General features: G+C 43.9%; 1 protein-coding gene across 2 annotated transcripts in view; it reads left to right on the forward strand.

Moving 5' to 3' along the window:
• Nucleotides 1-3,201: 3,201 nt before the first annotated feature.
• SERGEF (secretion regulating guanine nucleotide exchange factor) overlaps nt 3,202-17,974 on the forward strand; it is a 215,978-nt gene continuing 201,205 nt past the window's right edge. The window contains exons 1-5 of one of the 2 annotated variants that reach the window (XM_081238754.1): nt 3,202-3,276; nt 7,218-7,353; nt 8,544-8,699; nt 9,673-9,767; nt 14,037-14,097. In XM_081238754.1, coding sequence (XP_081094880.1) covers nt 3,217-3,276; nt 7,218-7,353; nt 8,544-8,699; nt 9,673-9,767; nt 14,037-14,097 — 508 coding nt within the window. In that variant the 5' untranslated portion in view covers nt 3,202-3,216. The remainder of the gene's footprint in view (nt 3,277-7,217; nt 7,354-8,543; nt 8,700-9,672; nt 9,768-14,036; nt 14,098-17,974) is intronic. The other variant, XM_081238755.1, reaches the window with a different exon arrangement.

Genomic DNA, 17,974 nt, shown 5'->3' on the forward strand with positions numbered 1-17,974 from the left:
TAAGATCATCTAAAAGAAAAAATTTCCTAACCTGTATAGTATAGAGGGATACTCTGTATACTTGAAATACTTTATATTTTCCTCTTATGGGGAGACAAATCACCTGAAAGTGATACCAATTTAAATCTAGCTCCATTCAAGAACTGCAACTCAACCAAGCTGCTAATGGGAAGAGCTAGTCAGTGGTACGTACGTAGGTGAAATCGTAGCTGCATTTCAACACATCTCAACACTTCCAAGAAATTGTATTATGGGATATAACATAATAATATAACTGTAAGTTAAAGTTACAGTTAATATAAATTGATGCATGTATATTCAAGGGATGAAATTGGGAAAAAACTGTATCCTTCCAGACCCTCTCTCTATGAAAACTGACTCTGGGTAGTTCCTTCTTGCCCCTTTGGATGAAATCTCAGGTCCCTGTCTTGAATTTTCTGCTCACTCTAAGTCCTTAGCTTCTAATCTCCCTCTCCACCCCCGACCCCCCCCCCCATTTCAGTATTTTAAAATTCCAGTGTTCTGTAAAAGTTAAAACATTAGATTTTAAGGTTAAAGTTTTTCTTCTTCTCTAGAACTGAGAAAGGAAGAGGTGTGCATTGTGTCTTTATTTTCTTGCTCCTTTTTTCTTACTCACAAGGATGCCTCTGGCTTCTCCAGGGTTTGGGAATGGTGGTGGGGAGGAGAGGTAAGGAGTAGGAATTTCTTTTTGGTCTGATACTGTTGTGAGTTGGCATATGTGCTTTCTGTACTTGGTAAGTATTTAATGCTGACTCATTCTCTGTGGGTGTTTTGAAACACCTTCCCGCTTCTTATTTCTTGGGATCTCTTGATGTGGGTAAACATACCTCTCTGACTGGGCTGTTGAATTCATCTCGCTCAGCCTCTAGGAATCTAGTAGTCAACTCTCCTGTGGGTGTGTCCCTTCAGCTCTCCAGAAATTCCCTTGGACTGGGTCTAAAACCATCCCCTGGCCAATTTGCTCATGCTTGGGAAACACTCACATGGGAGATACTCAGACATTCTTTGTCTTAAAAAAGACATAAAAGACCTCTGGGCATGAAAGACCTCTCCAAAGCATCAATCTCTGCTGAACTCTCAGAGCAGTTATCTGGCCACAAGCCATTGGACATTTCTCAGCACGAACTGGACAGTAACCTGCCTGGCCCCAATCTGGAGGGATACATGCCAAGCTCTCTTAGTGGCCCTGCTGAAGCATGCCTTTCCTTAGACACGAGATGGGCAAGACTCACAGCACATTGATAACTACCACCACACATCCTATCAGAATTCTCTCTCAGCCTCTCCAACCTCTTTCAAAGCCTGGAAGTCATACACTGGTTTCTAGATACCTCGTTCACAAGTTCTGTTTTGGTGGTTTTGTACCTCACGTTATTATGTGGGAGGTATTGGCACTTCATTCCTTAGGGTCTTAGCCAAAATGGAGATGGGAAGGGTCCCATTTTTACACTATCACACATGCTTAAAAGGAATGGTCAGAATAAAAAAGGCCACTCATAAAACAGCAAACAGTATAGTTTTTGCACATCAAGTTCTCTTGAGAATGAAGAGCTGCTTTGCCTTTCTGAAGTTTGCATGTTTATTAGCATGGTCCTCCCTGTTCTCAAGATGCCACAGGCTGGAGAGGTAAAGGTGAGGTGCTGCCCTTAAGCGGTCTTAAGGCAGAAACACCAAGGAGTGGGTGGAGTGGAAGAATGGGAAGGACTGTAAAAGCTCAGGGAGACACTTCTCAGGGCCTCCAGGCATAAACGGTGATGAGTACTGGAGGCTTGTGTCAGTAGAAGGGTCAAGAACTACTGAATATGGATTATCTTCTTTAATGTGATCCCATTTGTACCCACAAGATAATGTGTGGCTTGGAAAATGTGGGTTATGTACAAAAAGTACAAAAAAGAAAATAAAAATGACCTGTAATCCACCACCCAGCGTGTGCGTGTGTGTGTAAAATTGGTATATTTACTTTAATGACATATCATGAATATTTCCCTTATTTACTATCTTCCAGAACATGTTTTTAATGGCAGCCTAGTATTCAATTGCATGGCTGTATAATTTAATCAATCTGATTTTGGATTTTAAGGTAGTTTCTAAGTTCTTTACTATTATATGTAACCCCATAATGAATAACTTGCAGTCTAAGGGTTTGTGCATAGTTCCATTTTTTTCTTGTGATAGAGGAATAGAAGTGGAATTACTAGCTAAATATCTAAGTATCTATCTTCATATTCCTAATATGCTTTGCCACATTTTCCTTCAGAAAAATTGTGCTTATTTAGCTCCTACCGGTGGTGTATGAGGGTGTCTGATAAAAGCCATTTTATATGAAAATTTTGGGTGGGTGAAAATTATCCAGTTATTATCCAAGTTATTACCTTGATGATCGGAATCCAGGCCAGGGCCACGCTGGGAGCGCTGAGAGTTAGAAGGCCGCCCCGGCAGGAATCAGTGAGAACCAGCCTCCTTAGTTGTGTCGGGGTGTGTGTTCTCGCTCCGTGCCAGGCGCTGAGGGCGACGGCAACGATGCAAGACACTACACTCGCCCACCAGGAAGCTCCCTCCGATTTTGCAAACTGCACACCAAAGCGGGCCCAAAGACAGTTCGCCCTAAGACACTGGGTCAGGACCCTTTCCACCCGCTCCCAGGCTCAATTCTTCCCCATCAAAGGGTGATGCAATCCCCGTCCCGTCAGCCATTCTGGGCTGTCGTGGGACACTAACCTGAGGGAGCTTTGTGAACTGTTGAGCTAGTGCACTCGTATAGAATTTTTACTCAAAATAAGGAGTGCGAGGGGAGGAGGGAAAGAGAGGCAGAGCGTCCCAGCGAGACCGGAGGCCGCGGGCGGAGACGCTCAGAGCGCGCCGGGACTGGGTGACTGGGAGGCGGCTCCGCGAGGTACTTACTCTCTCCCGCGGGCGCCAGGTTAGCGGCCGCAAGAGGGAGCGGTCCGCGGCCCCGCCCACTGAGCGGCCCCCTTCCAACCACAGACCCTTCCCAGTGCCGGCCCCACACCCCAGTCACCAATCCCTCCCCAGGCCGGCCCCTCCCTTGGCAAGCCTCTCCCCCGGCGGGCCCCGCCCCGGCGCGGGCCCCGCTCCTGTCTCCAATCCCTCCCCCGCGCCCGCCCCTCCCCCTGAGAGCCCGCCCCCGCGCCAGCCACCCCCCCTCCCCCGGAAGTGCCGTCGGAGCGTTCCAGCATGGAGCGCGAGCCGAGCGCCACGGCGGCCGCCCCTGTTGCGGCCGCGCTCTTCGCCTGGGTACGTGACTCCGCCTCCGGGCCGCGGCCGCTGGGACTGAGGGGCGCACAGACGCTGGGAGCGCCCGGCCTCGGCGTGGGCGGTCCTGGGGCCAGGCAGCCGAGGTCCGAGAGGCGCTCCGGGTTGGAGGATCCTGGCCTGGGGGCTGAGGAGGAGAGGGCGGGGAGGGAAGGGTCTTCATGGGGTGACTTAGGGGCTTCTGGCTGGTGGGGTCCAGACCGGAGGGGCTGCGGCGCAGTGGGAAGAACCTGCCTCCAGGACAGAGCATCTGGGTCCGCGACAGACTTCAGGCCCGGATAGCGCCGGGAGAGGCGAAGCGGAGGGCTCTGTGGAGAGAGGATCTCCCCGTCCCAGAGCCCTGTGGGGCCACGTGTGCCCTTCACCCTCCCATTGCCAGGAGGACGAAGGCCTTTCCCCATCCCCACCCCAGCCTGGCCGGAGCAGCCTTTGGTGTGGGGCCGGCGGTGTTGGGCCGTGCACAAGGCGGAGACCCTGCATAGTTACCGATACTTGGCTGTGACTGGGTCTTGCCTGCACGGGGGGTGTGGGAGTCTGCGCTGGTGTCGGTTTGACGGGAGCACTGAGAGACAGGGTCATCTTTATGTGTCGTGGCTGGAAGAGAGGAGAGTCTGTGCACAGGAGTGTGTGGCAGGCACGGGAACAAACAGACATAGTGTCTTGTAGTTCCTCATAGCACATGCTTGTAATGAAACGTATAACTTGTTAATGTCGGTCTCCTTGGCCAGAATGTAGGCGTCACGAGGGTGGGTGCCGTGCATGTCTTGTATGGTGCCTGGCTTGTGCCTGGCACATTGTAAGGTGCTCAGTACATGTGTGTTGACTAATGGATGAATGAGTACCTGTTGTGTGCCGAGCTATGTGCTGGTCTTTTGGGAACAACAAAAGAGTGAAAGACTTCCAGCTCTCGTGTTGGGGGCGGTGGGGGGAAGAGAATAAGACCTTTACTGCTGTTAAAACCAGTATGTGTAGACTAATTTACAAAATGGCAATTATCAGTACCAGGCAGCATTTATTGAGTGCAAGACTGCTGCAGACCGGCAGAAGGGAGAGCGTGGTGTGGCCCGAGGTGGTCTGGCTGTGTCTTTGGGGTGGCACTGGAGCTGGGGGTGGAATTAGGGATTGAATGTGTGCCTGGGTGGGTGCTTATCCCAGGCCAGGGACTGGGGTCTGTGTAGACAGAGGAAACATCTGACAGAAAAAGCCTTTCATATATGACCTTGTCAGTACTGAAGCAAAAATACTGTTGAACCTAACTTCGTTGCTGTGCTTGGAGGCTTGCTGGTATTTTCTTCCTGCTGCATTATCTGTGTGGAGGGGTGTATTAGTTTGCTAGGGCTGCCATAACAAAATACCACAGACTGGGAGGCTCAAACAATGGAAATTTATTTTCTCGCAGTTCTGGAGGGTAGAAGTCCAAGATCAAGGTGTCAGCAGGTTTAGTTTCATCTGGGGCCTCTTTGGCTTATAGATGGCCTCCTTCTTGCTGTGTCCTCATGTGGCTTTTTCTGTGGGTGGGAGCATTCATGTGTTTCTTCTTATAAGGATACCAGTCATATTGGATTAGGGTCCCATCCTTATGACCTCATGGAAGCTTAACTACCTTTTTAAAGGCCGTATCTCCAAAAACAGTCACAGTCTGAGGTACTGGACGTTAGGGTTTCAACAAATGAATTTCAGCGGAACACAATTCAGTTTATAACAAGGGGATTTACCTTTTTGGATGGGTGTGTGTGTGTGTGTGTGTGTGTTTCTTACGTCTGGAGTGTTTGTAAGGAAGGCAAATACAGCTGTAATAGATTGTATTAAAATTTCCTTTTGTTTTGCTTTATCATGGATTTAGAGCCTCTTGCTGCATTACAAAAATGTAGTGCCATTGTTTGAATCTCATAATGCTGGCTCAGCAACCTGTAGCCCTGGTAATGGGGCAGCCATGGAGATCTCATGGCTAACAGAGAAATCCTCTGCACATGCTTTCCACTTCACACCGTGCAAGTCTTTCATTTGCTCTTTCCTGAGGGACTCATAGGGTCTTACATTAATTCACTGTAAAATATACGCACACCTTCTTTGGGCCAGCACCATTTCAGATGTGGGGGAAATAGCAGTGAGCAGAACAAAGCTCCTGCCATCATGGAGTTACTTAACTCTCTGAGCCTTAGTTTCTTCATCTGTGAAATGAATGATAATGCCCCCCACCCTGTGAGAATTAAAGGGGAATGCCCAGCACACAGAGAAGCACTCAGTAGTTGGTTGCTAATATTGCCCTGAGGGCCTCTGGGACCTGTGTCCCTGCATGGCTCCCTCATCCAGCATGGAGTCCTTGCAGCCCAGGATGGCTGTGGAATAGACCACAAGGGGCAGGAGTTTGTATATATGTATGCATTTTTTGGTAGTTATTTTAAATCACTGTTTTTCATTCAGGTGTCTTCAAAAACAAACATATTTTAAAAGTTTTACTACTCAAGAACCAACCAGCAGTCGGTGGTTGGAGAAATTATAAGGATTTCCAAAATCTTAATAAGATTTTCCCTGCGGGTCCATAATCCCTTATCTTCAATTTTGAATACAAAAAGCTCTGTAGGGCTTCCCTGGTGGCGCAGTGGTTGAGAGTCCGCCTGCCGATGCAGGGGACACGGGTTCGTGCCCCGGTCCGGGAAGATCCCACATGCTGCGGAGCGGCTGGGCCCATGAGCCATGGCCGCTGAGCCTGTATGTCCGGAGCCTGTGCTCCGCAACGGGAGAGGCCACAGCAGTGAGAGGCCCGCGTACAGCAAAAAAAAAAAAAAAAAAAGCTCTGTAAACCCAGAACTGACCTGACATGAGGCTGTTTATAGTCTTTGCCCGCTAACTGACTATTTGTACCGTTTACTGCAGAAATAATACTGTTTTACTTGTGGGGTGCTGCTCCCAGACCTTGCAGCAGTGTGTATGATTGACATACTGTATTACTTTTCTTTTTTTTTTTTGGGGGGGGGGGTTGGGGGCGGTACGTGGGCCTCTCACTGTTGTGGCCTCTTCCGTTGCGGAGCACAGGCTCCGGACACGCAGGCTCAGCGGCCATGGTTCACGGGCCCAGCCGCTCCGTGGCATGTGGGATCTTCCCCGACCGGGGCACGAACCGGTGTCCCCTGCATCAGCAGGCGGACTCTCAACCACTGCGCCACCACGGAAGCCCTGTATTACTTTTCTAAAGTCTATAAAATTCTGACTCTGAAGTACATCTGGCTGCAAGGGTTCCAGATTAGGGATTCTGGACCTTTAGCATATAATAACGACAACAGACATATTGCCCATCAAGGGGAAATCTGTTTCCTTAGAGGACTCTCACCACGTGAATCTTACAGTAACAAAACATTGTACTTGGAAAGGCCCTTAGAGATCGTTGCCAACCTCTTTCACCTCTTTCAAATGAAATAACAATGGTGTGCCCTGCTTGAGGGCACAAAATCCTCAGCTAACTTTGATTCCAGAAAGTCATTGCCAGTTTTCCCAGTGAGGGTGTAGGGAGAAGGGACAAGAACTAGTCCTAGCGTATTTCCCACCCACTTTGTTCCTATTTTTCTTGATTATTTCTTAACGTAGCTTCCCTAGATAATTACCTTTTATCAGAAGGAACTCCTATGCTGTCCCCTAAAGGCAACACATGTAGGCTGGGGCATTGGAAGGGGAAGGGGAAGAGTATCACTGGATGAGTTGTGGATGCTGAGAGCTCCTCTCACGTGGAAATCGTGGTCTTCTGGGGATGGGGCCACTGTCCAAGTGTGGGTTGCATATAACAGCTTCTTAAGAATGAGTCTATGAAATCTCATCTGTTATAAGATCTGAGAGGAACGCGAGGGTGAGAAAGATAGGGACAGGTAAATTCAAATTGACGGTTGGGGTTCCCATAGTTTTTCGTCCTTGGCTCATTTTATCCCTAGGGTGCAAATAGCTATGGGCAACTTGGCCTTGGCCACAAGGAAGATGTGCTCTTGCCCCAGCAGCTGAGTGACTTCTGTAATCCTGGATGTGTCAAGAGGATCACGGGAGGAGGGGGCCACTCTGCTGTTGTCACAGGTAACTTCCTTCAAGAATATATCACCTCTCATTTTCTTATTTAGACATTCTCCCCTAGGGTGTTATATTACTATCTTTCAGGCTTTTGTATTTTGCAGAGGACAACTTTTTTGTGAAGGAATCACGTTACCATCAGAGAATGGCAGATTGTCAGAGCTGAAAGGATTTCAGAGATCAAGGCCACCCCTCTTTTCCCCTCGCCCGCTCTCCAAATGAGGCTCAGAGAGGAAAGTTGCTTAAGGTTACAAGACAAGTAGTGGCCGAGTTGCAACATATATTACATTTTATACCATAGATTGATATTTAACTTTCATATATGAGTTAGAAGTTGGCAGTTAAGTTAAATATTCCTTGAGAGCAAGAATTTTATATTTTCCATAATCTTCCCTCAGAGTACCTAGGATAGTACTTAATAAGTACTACAAGTGCTATAATATTGCAAAGGAGGGCATATTGCATCCTGGTTAAGAACATGAACTCTGGAATCAAACCGTGTGGGTTTAAATCCTGGTTCTCTTAATTGTTAACTGTGTGGCCTTGGGCAAATTACTTAATTTCTCTGTGCCACAGTTGCCTCTCTGTTACATGGGGATAATAATGATGAGAACCAATGAGTTAACAGGGCTGCATTATGACTTTCATGAGTCCTTGACACTTTTGCCTTTGTGGACACCTCCTTCCATAAAGAAATATTTAAAATTATGTTTAAAGCTGCACTGACATAAAGATTAATACAATCCAGGCTAGATTTAGTATTATATATTCCTATTACATATATTTTTTATTAAAAAATTAGATTAAAACATTTTTGTGGGCTTCTACAAGTATGGTGGGCCCCAGGCACTGTGCCTCAAGGGTAAGTCAGCCCCACGCCTGAGGCCCTCAGAAGAGTACTTGGCACATTCTGTGTCCTGAATAAACGTTGGCTTTTATTGTCACAGTAGATGCTCAATTTGGTAATTGATTGGCCACTGCTGTAGGACTTGGAGTTTCCATTTAGATGTTAGATTGGAGCCCCTTGGACTTGTGCCATTTGGTCCGGAGCACATTAGCATGCCTGGCTTATTAACTTGGGTGGGAAAAAAGTTAGTGGGTCCATGACTCCAAATAATTAATGAAATCCTTTTGCTCATCTTAGCAGTTGTAATTTCCCCTGTGCACACTACCACCGAAACCTTTATATTTTGCAGATGAAGGAAGCCTTTTTGTCTGTGGCCTGAACAAAGATGGGCAACTGGGGCTTGGTCACACCGAGGATGTCCTGTACTTTACCCCCTGCAAATCCCTCCTTGGATGTCCCATCCAACAGGTGGCCTGTGGCTGGGATTTTACCATTATACTTACAGGTGAGTGCACTCCTAGGTAAATCTTTATCACCACAAAGGCTTTGGGTGAGAAGAGCATGATGGTGGGCCCTGATTAAATGAAATCCTCTTTGTATTTAAAAACACACACAAGTGTTCTCTCTGGTTGTCAAGGAAAGTTGCAGGGTGCATTTTGCAAGGAAGGTTTTAACAGTAAAGGAGATAGGGCTGGAAAATCTGGACTGTAATTATTAGAATCTAAACAATAGCTCTCATTTATGAAGTACTTAGTGTGGGCCTGTGTCAGAGTTGTAGGGAGTCAGGAGGTAACACTCTGTTTCTTGCTTACATTTGGGATCAATTGTGAGACAAGCACAGAGCAGTCAGACAGGTGGAGATCAAATTATCAGCTTTTTACTGATAAAGGCTAAATTGGAGGGTAAGGTTAATTGTCAGGCCAAGAGGTTCTGCTAATACTCCTCTGATCCAAACCCACTCCCCAAACTCTAGGCCTCCCCCGTAGGGGAAACCCTTACTGTGTGTCAGCCCAGAGTGCCTGAGAGGAAGGTGCCAAGCCATACTGTCCTGTTCCTTCTCCCAAACTCACCAACTGGCTAGGTTACCCATCCTCCCCTAGAAAGCAGGGAGCATGGGGAAGGGCAGGGAGAAAGGCCTGGAGTATACTAAAATTATGGAAATTCCATCTCATGGAAATATGAAAAGTGGGAGATAAGTAACCTCCATCCCAACACTAGGCACATGGCTAAGCATTCTCCGCAGCTAACTTGTCATTAATTAGGTGGTGTAGTGGATAGTCTGTGTAAAACGCTTAGCCCAGTGCCCACTGTTTTTGTTTCTAGGGGGACAGAGCAGGGAGTATGGACTGAATGTGCTGGAGCCCAGGGCCCCACTCACTCCTCTCATTCCTTTTGCTCTTCTCATCCTTCAGCATTTACCCACTGGTCACGGATGTCTTACTTCTTAGATTTGCAATTCAAGTATTTGTATTTTGCAGAAAATGGTCAAGTTCTCTCATGTGGATCCAATTCCTTTGGCCAATTAGGAGTTCCTCATGGGCCTCGAAGATGTGCGGTCCCCCAGGCCATTGAGGTAAGGACAGCCCCTAATATTGAGCTTGCCTGTGTACTGTGAAAGTGTCTCCAGGTATCACAGTTATCCCTCCCTGGACTAAAAGACTGGCTGGGTCCCCGAAAACCCATGGGGTAGTTAGAATTTAAGTTGAAAAACTCAGGTTCTCCTGGGAAAAATTAGGCTGGAGGGGTGGATGTTGTGAGTGAAAAGCCTCTGTTAGCTCTCATACATGTTATAATTTTTTGTGAAATAAAACAATAAAGTAATATATCTTATAATGACATTAATGACATTTTACACTTCTAAAAGTCGTCATAGTGGAAACTGTGTTAGAAACAGGTCCAGTGGGAATTGACTCACCTAAAGACACTAAGTGAGGCAGATGGCATAGCCCCGCACTGTCCAGTGGGAATGTCATGTGAGCCACATATGTAACTTAAAAGTGTCTAGCAGTGCCATTTAAAAAAGTAAAAAAAAAAAAGGTGAAATTAATTTTTAAAATAACAGCTTTATTGAGATATAAGTCATATACCATAAAATTTACCCTTTAAAAATGTGTGTTTCAGTGGTTTTTAGTATACTCACAGAGATGTGCAGCTACCACCATCATCTAATTTTAGACCATTTTCATTATCACAAAAGAAACTGCGTACACAATAGCAGTTAACTCCCATTTTCCCCTCCCACCAGCCCCTGATGACTGCTAATCTGTATCTGTGGATTTGCCTATTCTGGGCATTTCACATAAATGGAATCATACAATATGTAGCCTTTTGTGGATGGCTTCTTTTACTTCACATGATGTTTTTAAGTTTCACCCGAGTCATGGTATGACATGGTAAAATTAATTTTAACAACTTTTAAACTACTCTAATGTAGCCAAACTATTATTATTTCATTTTATATGTCACCAATATAAAACTTTATTAATGAGATATTTTATATCCTTTCATTTATATGAAGACTTTTTCTGGTGTACATGTTTTACTTAGAGTATATCTCAAGTCAGTCTAGTCACATTTCAAGCGTTCAACAGCCATGTGTAGTTAGAGGCTACCATATTGGACAGCACAAGTGTTAGATAGGACTCCTGGTTTTAGTTCAGAGCTCTTTTCACTGCATCATACTTAAAATGTACACATTTTTGTGAAGATTATATTGTAAGCAAGCTTTTAGAGGAATTATGCTGGAATCTAAAATGAGTTTCACCACCTAAGCTGCTCCACTCATATCTAATTTCCTTAAACAGTGACTAAGAGTGGGAGATCTGTTTTCACTGGAGAGAGCTTAGGTCTGCTCCTGTCACTTTGCTGAATTCTAATTGCTGGTATTGTGGGGTATTATTTGGGGACATGGTTTGGGCCGTTCTAACAAAAATATTATAGACTGGGTGGCTTAAACAGCAAACATTTAATTTTCACAGCTCCAGAGGGTGGGAAGTCCAAAATCAAGGCACCGGCATATTTGATATTTGGTGAGGGCTCACTTTCTGGTTCATAGACAGCCATCTTTCTGCTGTGTCCTTACATGTCACCAGAAGGGGAAAGGCTCTCTCTGGGGTCTCTTTTATAAGGGCATTAATCCCATTCATAAGGGCTCCGCTCTCATGACCTACTCACCTTCCAAAGGACCCACCTCCAAATACTATTATGTGTTGGGGATTAGGTCTCAACATGAATTTCCTAAGAACACAGACTCTGAGTCTGTAGCACATGGTATGCGTGGAAGTCTAGACTCTGTAGTCCCTGTTGTAAGAAGTGCTACAGCTTCTAGTTGCAAATAGGTAGCTTTTTAAGAACCTATGTATAAGTTATAATTAATTTAGCTTAAGTCACATGGTTAAAGAAGACAGAGAGGAGCAATGGTTAAAATATGTTGGATGACAGAATCAGAAGGTAAAAACATTTTGACACACTGTATCTTATAGAACGATGGGAGAAATGTGCCAAAGTGAAGTATAAGAGAAATTCATTCATTTGTTTAATAGCAACTATTGTGTGTAGGTGCTGTATTTAGGCAGGGGGGACAAAGGTGAGTAAGACCTAATCCTAGTATTCGAGGGCCTATAGTTTAGTAGTACATGTTAGATACAGAAATACCTAGACGCATTACCATGTTAGAACTATGATAGATGCATGTATAGCCTCGAAAGGGAGTACTGAACTCTTTCTAGGGGAAGGTGGGGTGAGAACAGACTTACGCTGAATCTTGAAAGTTGAGTAGAAATTTCCCTGGCTTGGGATAGGAGGATGTGCAGAGTAGGTACAGAAGAAGCACATTACAAACAGAAGGAACTTTGTGAACTAGGGTATAGAGCATAAAACAGGAGGGCTTGGGATACTGCAAGCAGTTTAGTATGATTGGAATATAAGGAAGTGGTAGAAGTGCCAGTAGGGATCCGGCAGGCAGGGAGGTGGTGTCTGATAAATGGTAAGAACAGTGAGTTAGAGAGGGGCCACATGGCGTAGTGTGGGGGGTGGATTGAAGGAAGATTACTCAGAAAACTCTTGCTAATAATCCAGATGAGAGATGATCCTGCCCCAAACGAAAGCAGCAGTAGTGGGGATGGAGAAGAAGGAATTGAGGTAAGTTGGTTTGAAGAGAGTGACTCCACATATAAAGCCCTTCAGTTAGCTTTGAAAAGGAAAAAAAAAAAAATTAAAAGAAAAAAAATTTAAGGGTGGTATATTCAAATTGTATGAGCAGTAAGATTTGATCTTCCCCAAAGCTAATGTGATTGTGGGCTGAATTGATAGAAATATAGTCTCCAGAAGAAGGGAGGCCAGAGCTCTGTCCTTCTTTGTGCTGGTCACACTGCATCTAGGATGTTGTGTCCTGGTGTGGGTTTGGTTCTTAGGCCCTGGGCACTGAGGTGAATAAGACTCAGACCCTGCCCTTGAGGACTCTTAAAGTTTAGAAAGACACTATGGATCTGTAAATAAGCAAATACAGTAAAGTCCCATAGGGGCTGTGATTGGTGCATATACAGTCCCTTAAGAGAGAGAGACTTGAGTAACCAGAGCATAGAAGAGAGAAACCAACAGGGGGAGGGAATTTGAAACTAGGTGATGGCTGATGGAATTGGGGATGTTTTTCCTAAAGAAGAGATGTGTATTAGTTATCTATAGCTGTGTTATAAGTTACCCCAAAATTCAGCAGCTTAAAGCAACAAGCATTTATTATCTCACAGTTTTGGAGGGTCAGGAATCTGGGAACAGCTTAGCTAGTCTCATGACTTTGCAGTCGAGATGTCAGCCAGGCTGCACGAGGTCTGCTGGAGGCTCAGCTGGGCTGGTTCCACTTCCATGCTCCCTCATGGACAGGAGGCTTTAGTTCCTTGCCATATGAGCCTCTCTATAAGACTGTTTAGACATGGTGTCTGACTTCCCCGAAGAGTGATGAGAGAGAGAGAGAGAGACAGAGACAGAGACAGAGACAGAGACAGAGACAGAGACAGACTGGTCAAACAAGAAACCTCAGTGCCTTTCATCAGCTAATCTTGGAGCCATTTATCACTTCCTTATCCTATTCATTAGAAGCAAGTCACTAAGTCCAGCCTGCAGTGAAAAGGAGGGGAATTAAGCTGCACATCTTGAAGGGCAGAGTCTTAAAGAATTTGGGGACCACACGGTGTCTTAGGACATGACAACTGTCTTCAAATGTTTGGGAAGCCTTGTCAGAAGCAGTAGGCAGATAGGTCTGGTTCCACCTAAGGAGACAGATGGAACCGTGCAAAGATGAGCAGGCACCTGGGGAGGTGGTGAGCCCATGTCACTGGAAGTAGGTATTTGACAGGGGTTGTATGACCACTTGGTGGGGTGTTGTAGATAGGTTTCTAGCATTGAATGGGGATTAGACTAGATAAGCGGTCAGCTTGGTAAATAAAGTTTTATTGGAACACAGCCATGCCCATTCATATATTTATTGTGTATGTTGCTTTTATGTTACAATGGCAGAGTTGAGTAGTGTGACAGAAACCATGTGGCCTGCAAAATCTAAAATATTTACTATCAGGCCCTTTACAGAAAATGTTTGCCAACCCCTGGACTGGATGACCTTGCAGGTACCTCCTAGCCCTGAGTGGCATTGTAATATGGTATTTTTAAAAGATTTTGACTTTTAGGGATACATACAGAGGCATTTATGAGTGGAAATGTTGGGAATTGGGAGCTCCAAACCAATCAGACACATAATGAGGATCATGCTGTGTTGTGTTTGGGCATAAATTACATAAAATTTTGTAGATGGATAATTCTGAGATTGCCGTCCTTTTCTTTGTTTTGACAGCTCCTGAGAGAGAAGGTTGTTAGTATTGCTGCTGGACTGAGGCATGCTTTAGCTGCAACAGGTGATCATTTTGCTTTTATTTTCTTGATAAGCATGTAATACGGAGACACTGAGCTTTGGAAGAAATAAACTTTAAGGAGTAATTCAGCGTGTCCTGCTGTGCTGCAGTCTGATTAAAAGGAGGGGACATAAGGCAGAAGTCATGTGGGAAAGCCTTTAGCAGGTAGGGAGGAAGGAAATGAAGTTGTCTAGCTCTTTGTTATGTTCTTAGGCATGGTGCCAGGTTCTCTTGATTTAGTTAGTACCTCATTTAATCCTCACAGGCACGCAGTGATGTGAGTTAAAATTTTTTTGTATTGAGGTATAGTTGATTTACAATATTATGTTAAGTTTTAGGTGTACAACATAGTGATTCACAATTTTTAAAGATTATACTCCATTTATAGTTGTTAGAAAATATTGGCCATATTCCCTGTACAATATATTCTTATGGCTTATTTATTTTACACTTGGTAGTTTGTACCTCTTACATATGAAGAAACTGAGGTCCAGAGAGGCTAAAGTGTTTGTCTACAGTTACACAGGGAGTTAGGAAATAAAAGGTGAGCTGGGATCAGAGTCTACGATGGGCTGGATGCCAAGACCCACATTCTTTGCCATGAACTGCATTGCTTTCCTAGTGGATGTAAATGTTTATTAATTTAAATGCTTCAAGTGAGCTTGTCTCCTGTACCATGAGAGGGTGATGCACATAGGGCTGACGGCGTGTGTGAGGTTGAGGGTGGAAAGCGGAGGAGGCAGTGACCCTTTTTTCTCTCTTGCTCATTTTTCTGCTTTCCGTTCCCACTTCTTTGGGCTGAAGGACAGCCCGAACTGGCTATGGCAGCCGAGGCTCAAGCGTTGGTGAGTCCAGTTGTGGAATGGGGAGAAGAGTGGAGGCGAGGAAGAATCCGGTGCATCATGGTGCTGGTGGTCACTTGGGGCTTAGTGTGATTATACTTTTTGAAAAACTAAACTTTTTATTTTAAGGTAATTGTAGATTCACGTGCAGTTGTAAGAAATGAAATAGATCACACTCACTCTTTGCCCGTTTCTCTCAGTGGTAACATCTTGTGAAACTGTAGTGTAATAGCACAACCAGGATGTCTTGACACAGTCAAGATACAGAACAGTTCCATTACAAGGATCCCTCATATGGCTCTTTTGTAGCTGCACCCACTTCCTACCTACTCTCACCCCTTAGCTCTTTTGCTCTCCCACAGTAATGTTGTCATTTTAAGAATGTTATATAAATGGTATCATACAGTATTTAGCCTTTGGGGGTTGGCTTTTTTGCTCAGCATGATTCCCTGGAGATTCATCCAAGTTGGGAGTATGAATAATTTGTTCCTTTTTATTACTAAGTAACATTCCATGGTATAGAGGTACCACTGTATTAGTTTGCTAGGGCTGCCATAACAAAATACCACAGAGTGGGTGGCTTAAACAACAGGAATTTATCTTCTCACAGTTCAGGAGGCTAGAAGCCCAAGACCAAGATACCATGAGGGTTGGTTTCTAGTGAGGCTTCTCTTCCTGGCTTGTAGATGCTGCCTTCTTGCTGTCTCTTCACATGGTTTTCCCTCTATGCACGCATGGAAAGAGAGAGAGATCTCCAGTGTCTCTTTCTCTTTTTATTTTTTTATTTTATTTTATTTTATTTTTTTAAACCGGGAAATGTTCTCTCTGGTTTTATTTATTTATTTATTTATATTTTGGGCTGTGTTGGGTCTTCGTTTCTGTGCAAGGGCTTTCTCTAGTTGTGGCAAGTGGGGGCCACTCTTCATCACAGTGCGCGGGCCTGTCACTATCGCGGCCTCTCTTGTTGCGGAGCACAGGCTCCAGATGCGCAGGCTCAGTAATTGTGGCTCACGGGCCCAGTTGCTCCACGGCACGTGGGATCCTCCCAGACCAGGGCTCGAACCTGTGTCCCCTGCATTGTCAGGCAGACTCTCAACCACTGCGCCACCAGGGAAGCCCTCTTCCTCTTTTTAAAAGGACACCAGTTCTGTCAGATTAAGGCCTCACTATTATGACCCATTTAACTTTTATCACGTCCTATAGGCCCTATCTCCAAATACAGTTACACTGGAGTTTAGGACTTCAATATATGAATTTACGGGGAACACAATTCAGTCTATAACAACCACGGTTTGTTTAACCAGTCACCCATTGAAGGACATTTGGTTGTTTTTGTTTTTTAGCTATTAAGAATAAAGCTATAATCATTTGTGGTCAAGTTTTTATGTGAACATATATTTTCATTTCTCTGGGATAAATGCCCAGGAGTGTGATTACTGAGTTGTATGGTAGTGATTACGCTTTTATAAGCAGCTTCTTCTCTTAGGAATTAGAAGGACCAAAGAATTGCCTGTCATTGGTTTCCTTGCCCCTTTCCTACCAACATTTTGTGATTGCTAGTCTTATGTGTAAATTTTTGTCCTGTTAACAAAGCAGCACAGTTCCCATTATGTGTTTGATTAATTTAATTGTAAGTCCTCCCCTCCCCCATTAATCTGTAAATATTTCTTCCCACATCTCTAAAAGATAAGGAATTTTTCTGAAAACATTACCAAAAAATACCATCATCATAACTACAAAAAATTATCAGTAATTCTGTAATTTCATCAAGCATCTAGTCAGTATTTAAATTTCCCTGATTATCTCAAAAATATTTTTTTATGGTTTGTTTGAATCAGGATCCAAATTAGGTTTAGCATTGCAATTGGTTGATATGTATCTCAAGTCTCTTTCTCTCTCTTTTAAAGTTTATTTATTCCTTTTAGTTTTTTACTGTGATAAAATACACATAAAATTTATCATCTTACCCATTTTTACATGTACAGATGAGTGGGATTAAGTACATTCACATTATTGTGCAACTATTACCAAAATCTGTCTCCAGAACTTTTCTCTTCTTGCAAAACTGAAACTCTATATCCATTAAACAATAACTCCCCATTCCCCCTTCTCCCAGTCCCTGGCAACCACCATTCTACTGTCTATTTCCATGATTTTGGCCACTCATACAGGTACCTCATATAAGTGGAATCATACAGTCTTTGTCTTTTTGTGGCTTATTTCACTCAACATAATATCCTCAAGGTCTATTCATGTTGTAGCAAATGTCAGAATTTCCTTCCTTTTTAAGACTTAATGATATTCCACTGTATGTGTATACCACATTTTGCTTATCCATTCTTCTATTGATAGACACTTGGGTTGTGACCACATTTTAGCTATTGTGAATAATACTGCTATAAACATGGGTATACAAATATCACTTTGAGATCTTGCTTTCAGTTCTTTAGGATATGTACCCAGAAGTAGGATTGCTGGATCATATAGTAATTCTATTTTTAATTTTTGGGGGAATTGCCCTACTGTTTTCCATAGTGGCTGTACCATTTTACGTTCCCATCAGTAGTCACAAGGTTTCAGATTTCTTCACATCCTTGCCAACCCATGTTATTTTCTTCTTTTTTTTTAATAGTAGTCATCCTAATGAGTGTAAAGTGGCATCTCATTATAGTTTTGATTTATATTTCCCTAAGGATTAGTGATGTTGAGCATCTTTTTATGTGCTTATTGGCCATTTGTATATTTTCTTTGGAGAAAAGTCTTTTCAAGTCCTTTGCTCATTTTTGAATTTTTGTTGTTGTTGTTGAGTTTTAGATCACTGTATATTTTAAATATTAATCCTTTATCAGGCATCTCCAGTCTCTTTTAATCTTTATGTACCTTTTCCTCTCTTTTTATCCTCTTGCAATTTATTTGTTGAAGAGATGGTAAGTTTTGTTTTATTTCAATACTGTGTTTTGCTCACATTGTGCTCAGTCATCATCACTTATATTTCACAAAGCATGCTTGTCTGTTTACAGCCTAAAGGACCATTGGGT

This window comes from Mesoplodon bidens, assembly GCF_964165515.1.
Source record: "Mesoplodon bidens genome assembly, chromosome: 7".
NCBI lineage: Eukaryota > Metazoa > Chordata > Mammalia > Artiodactyla > Ziphiidae > Mesoplodon > Mesoplodon bidens.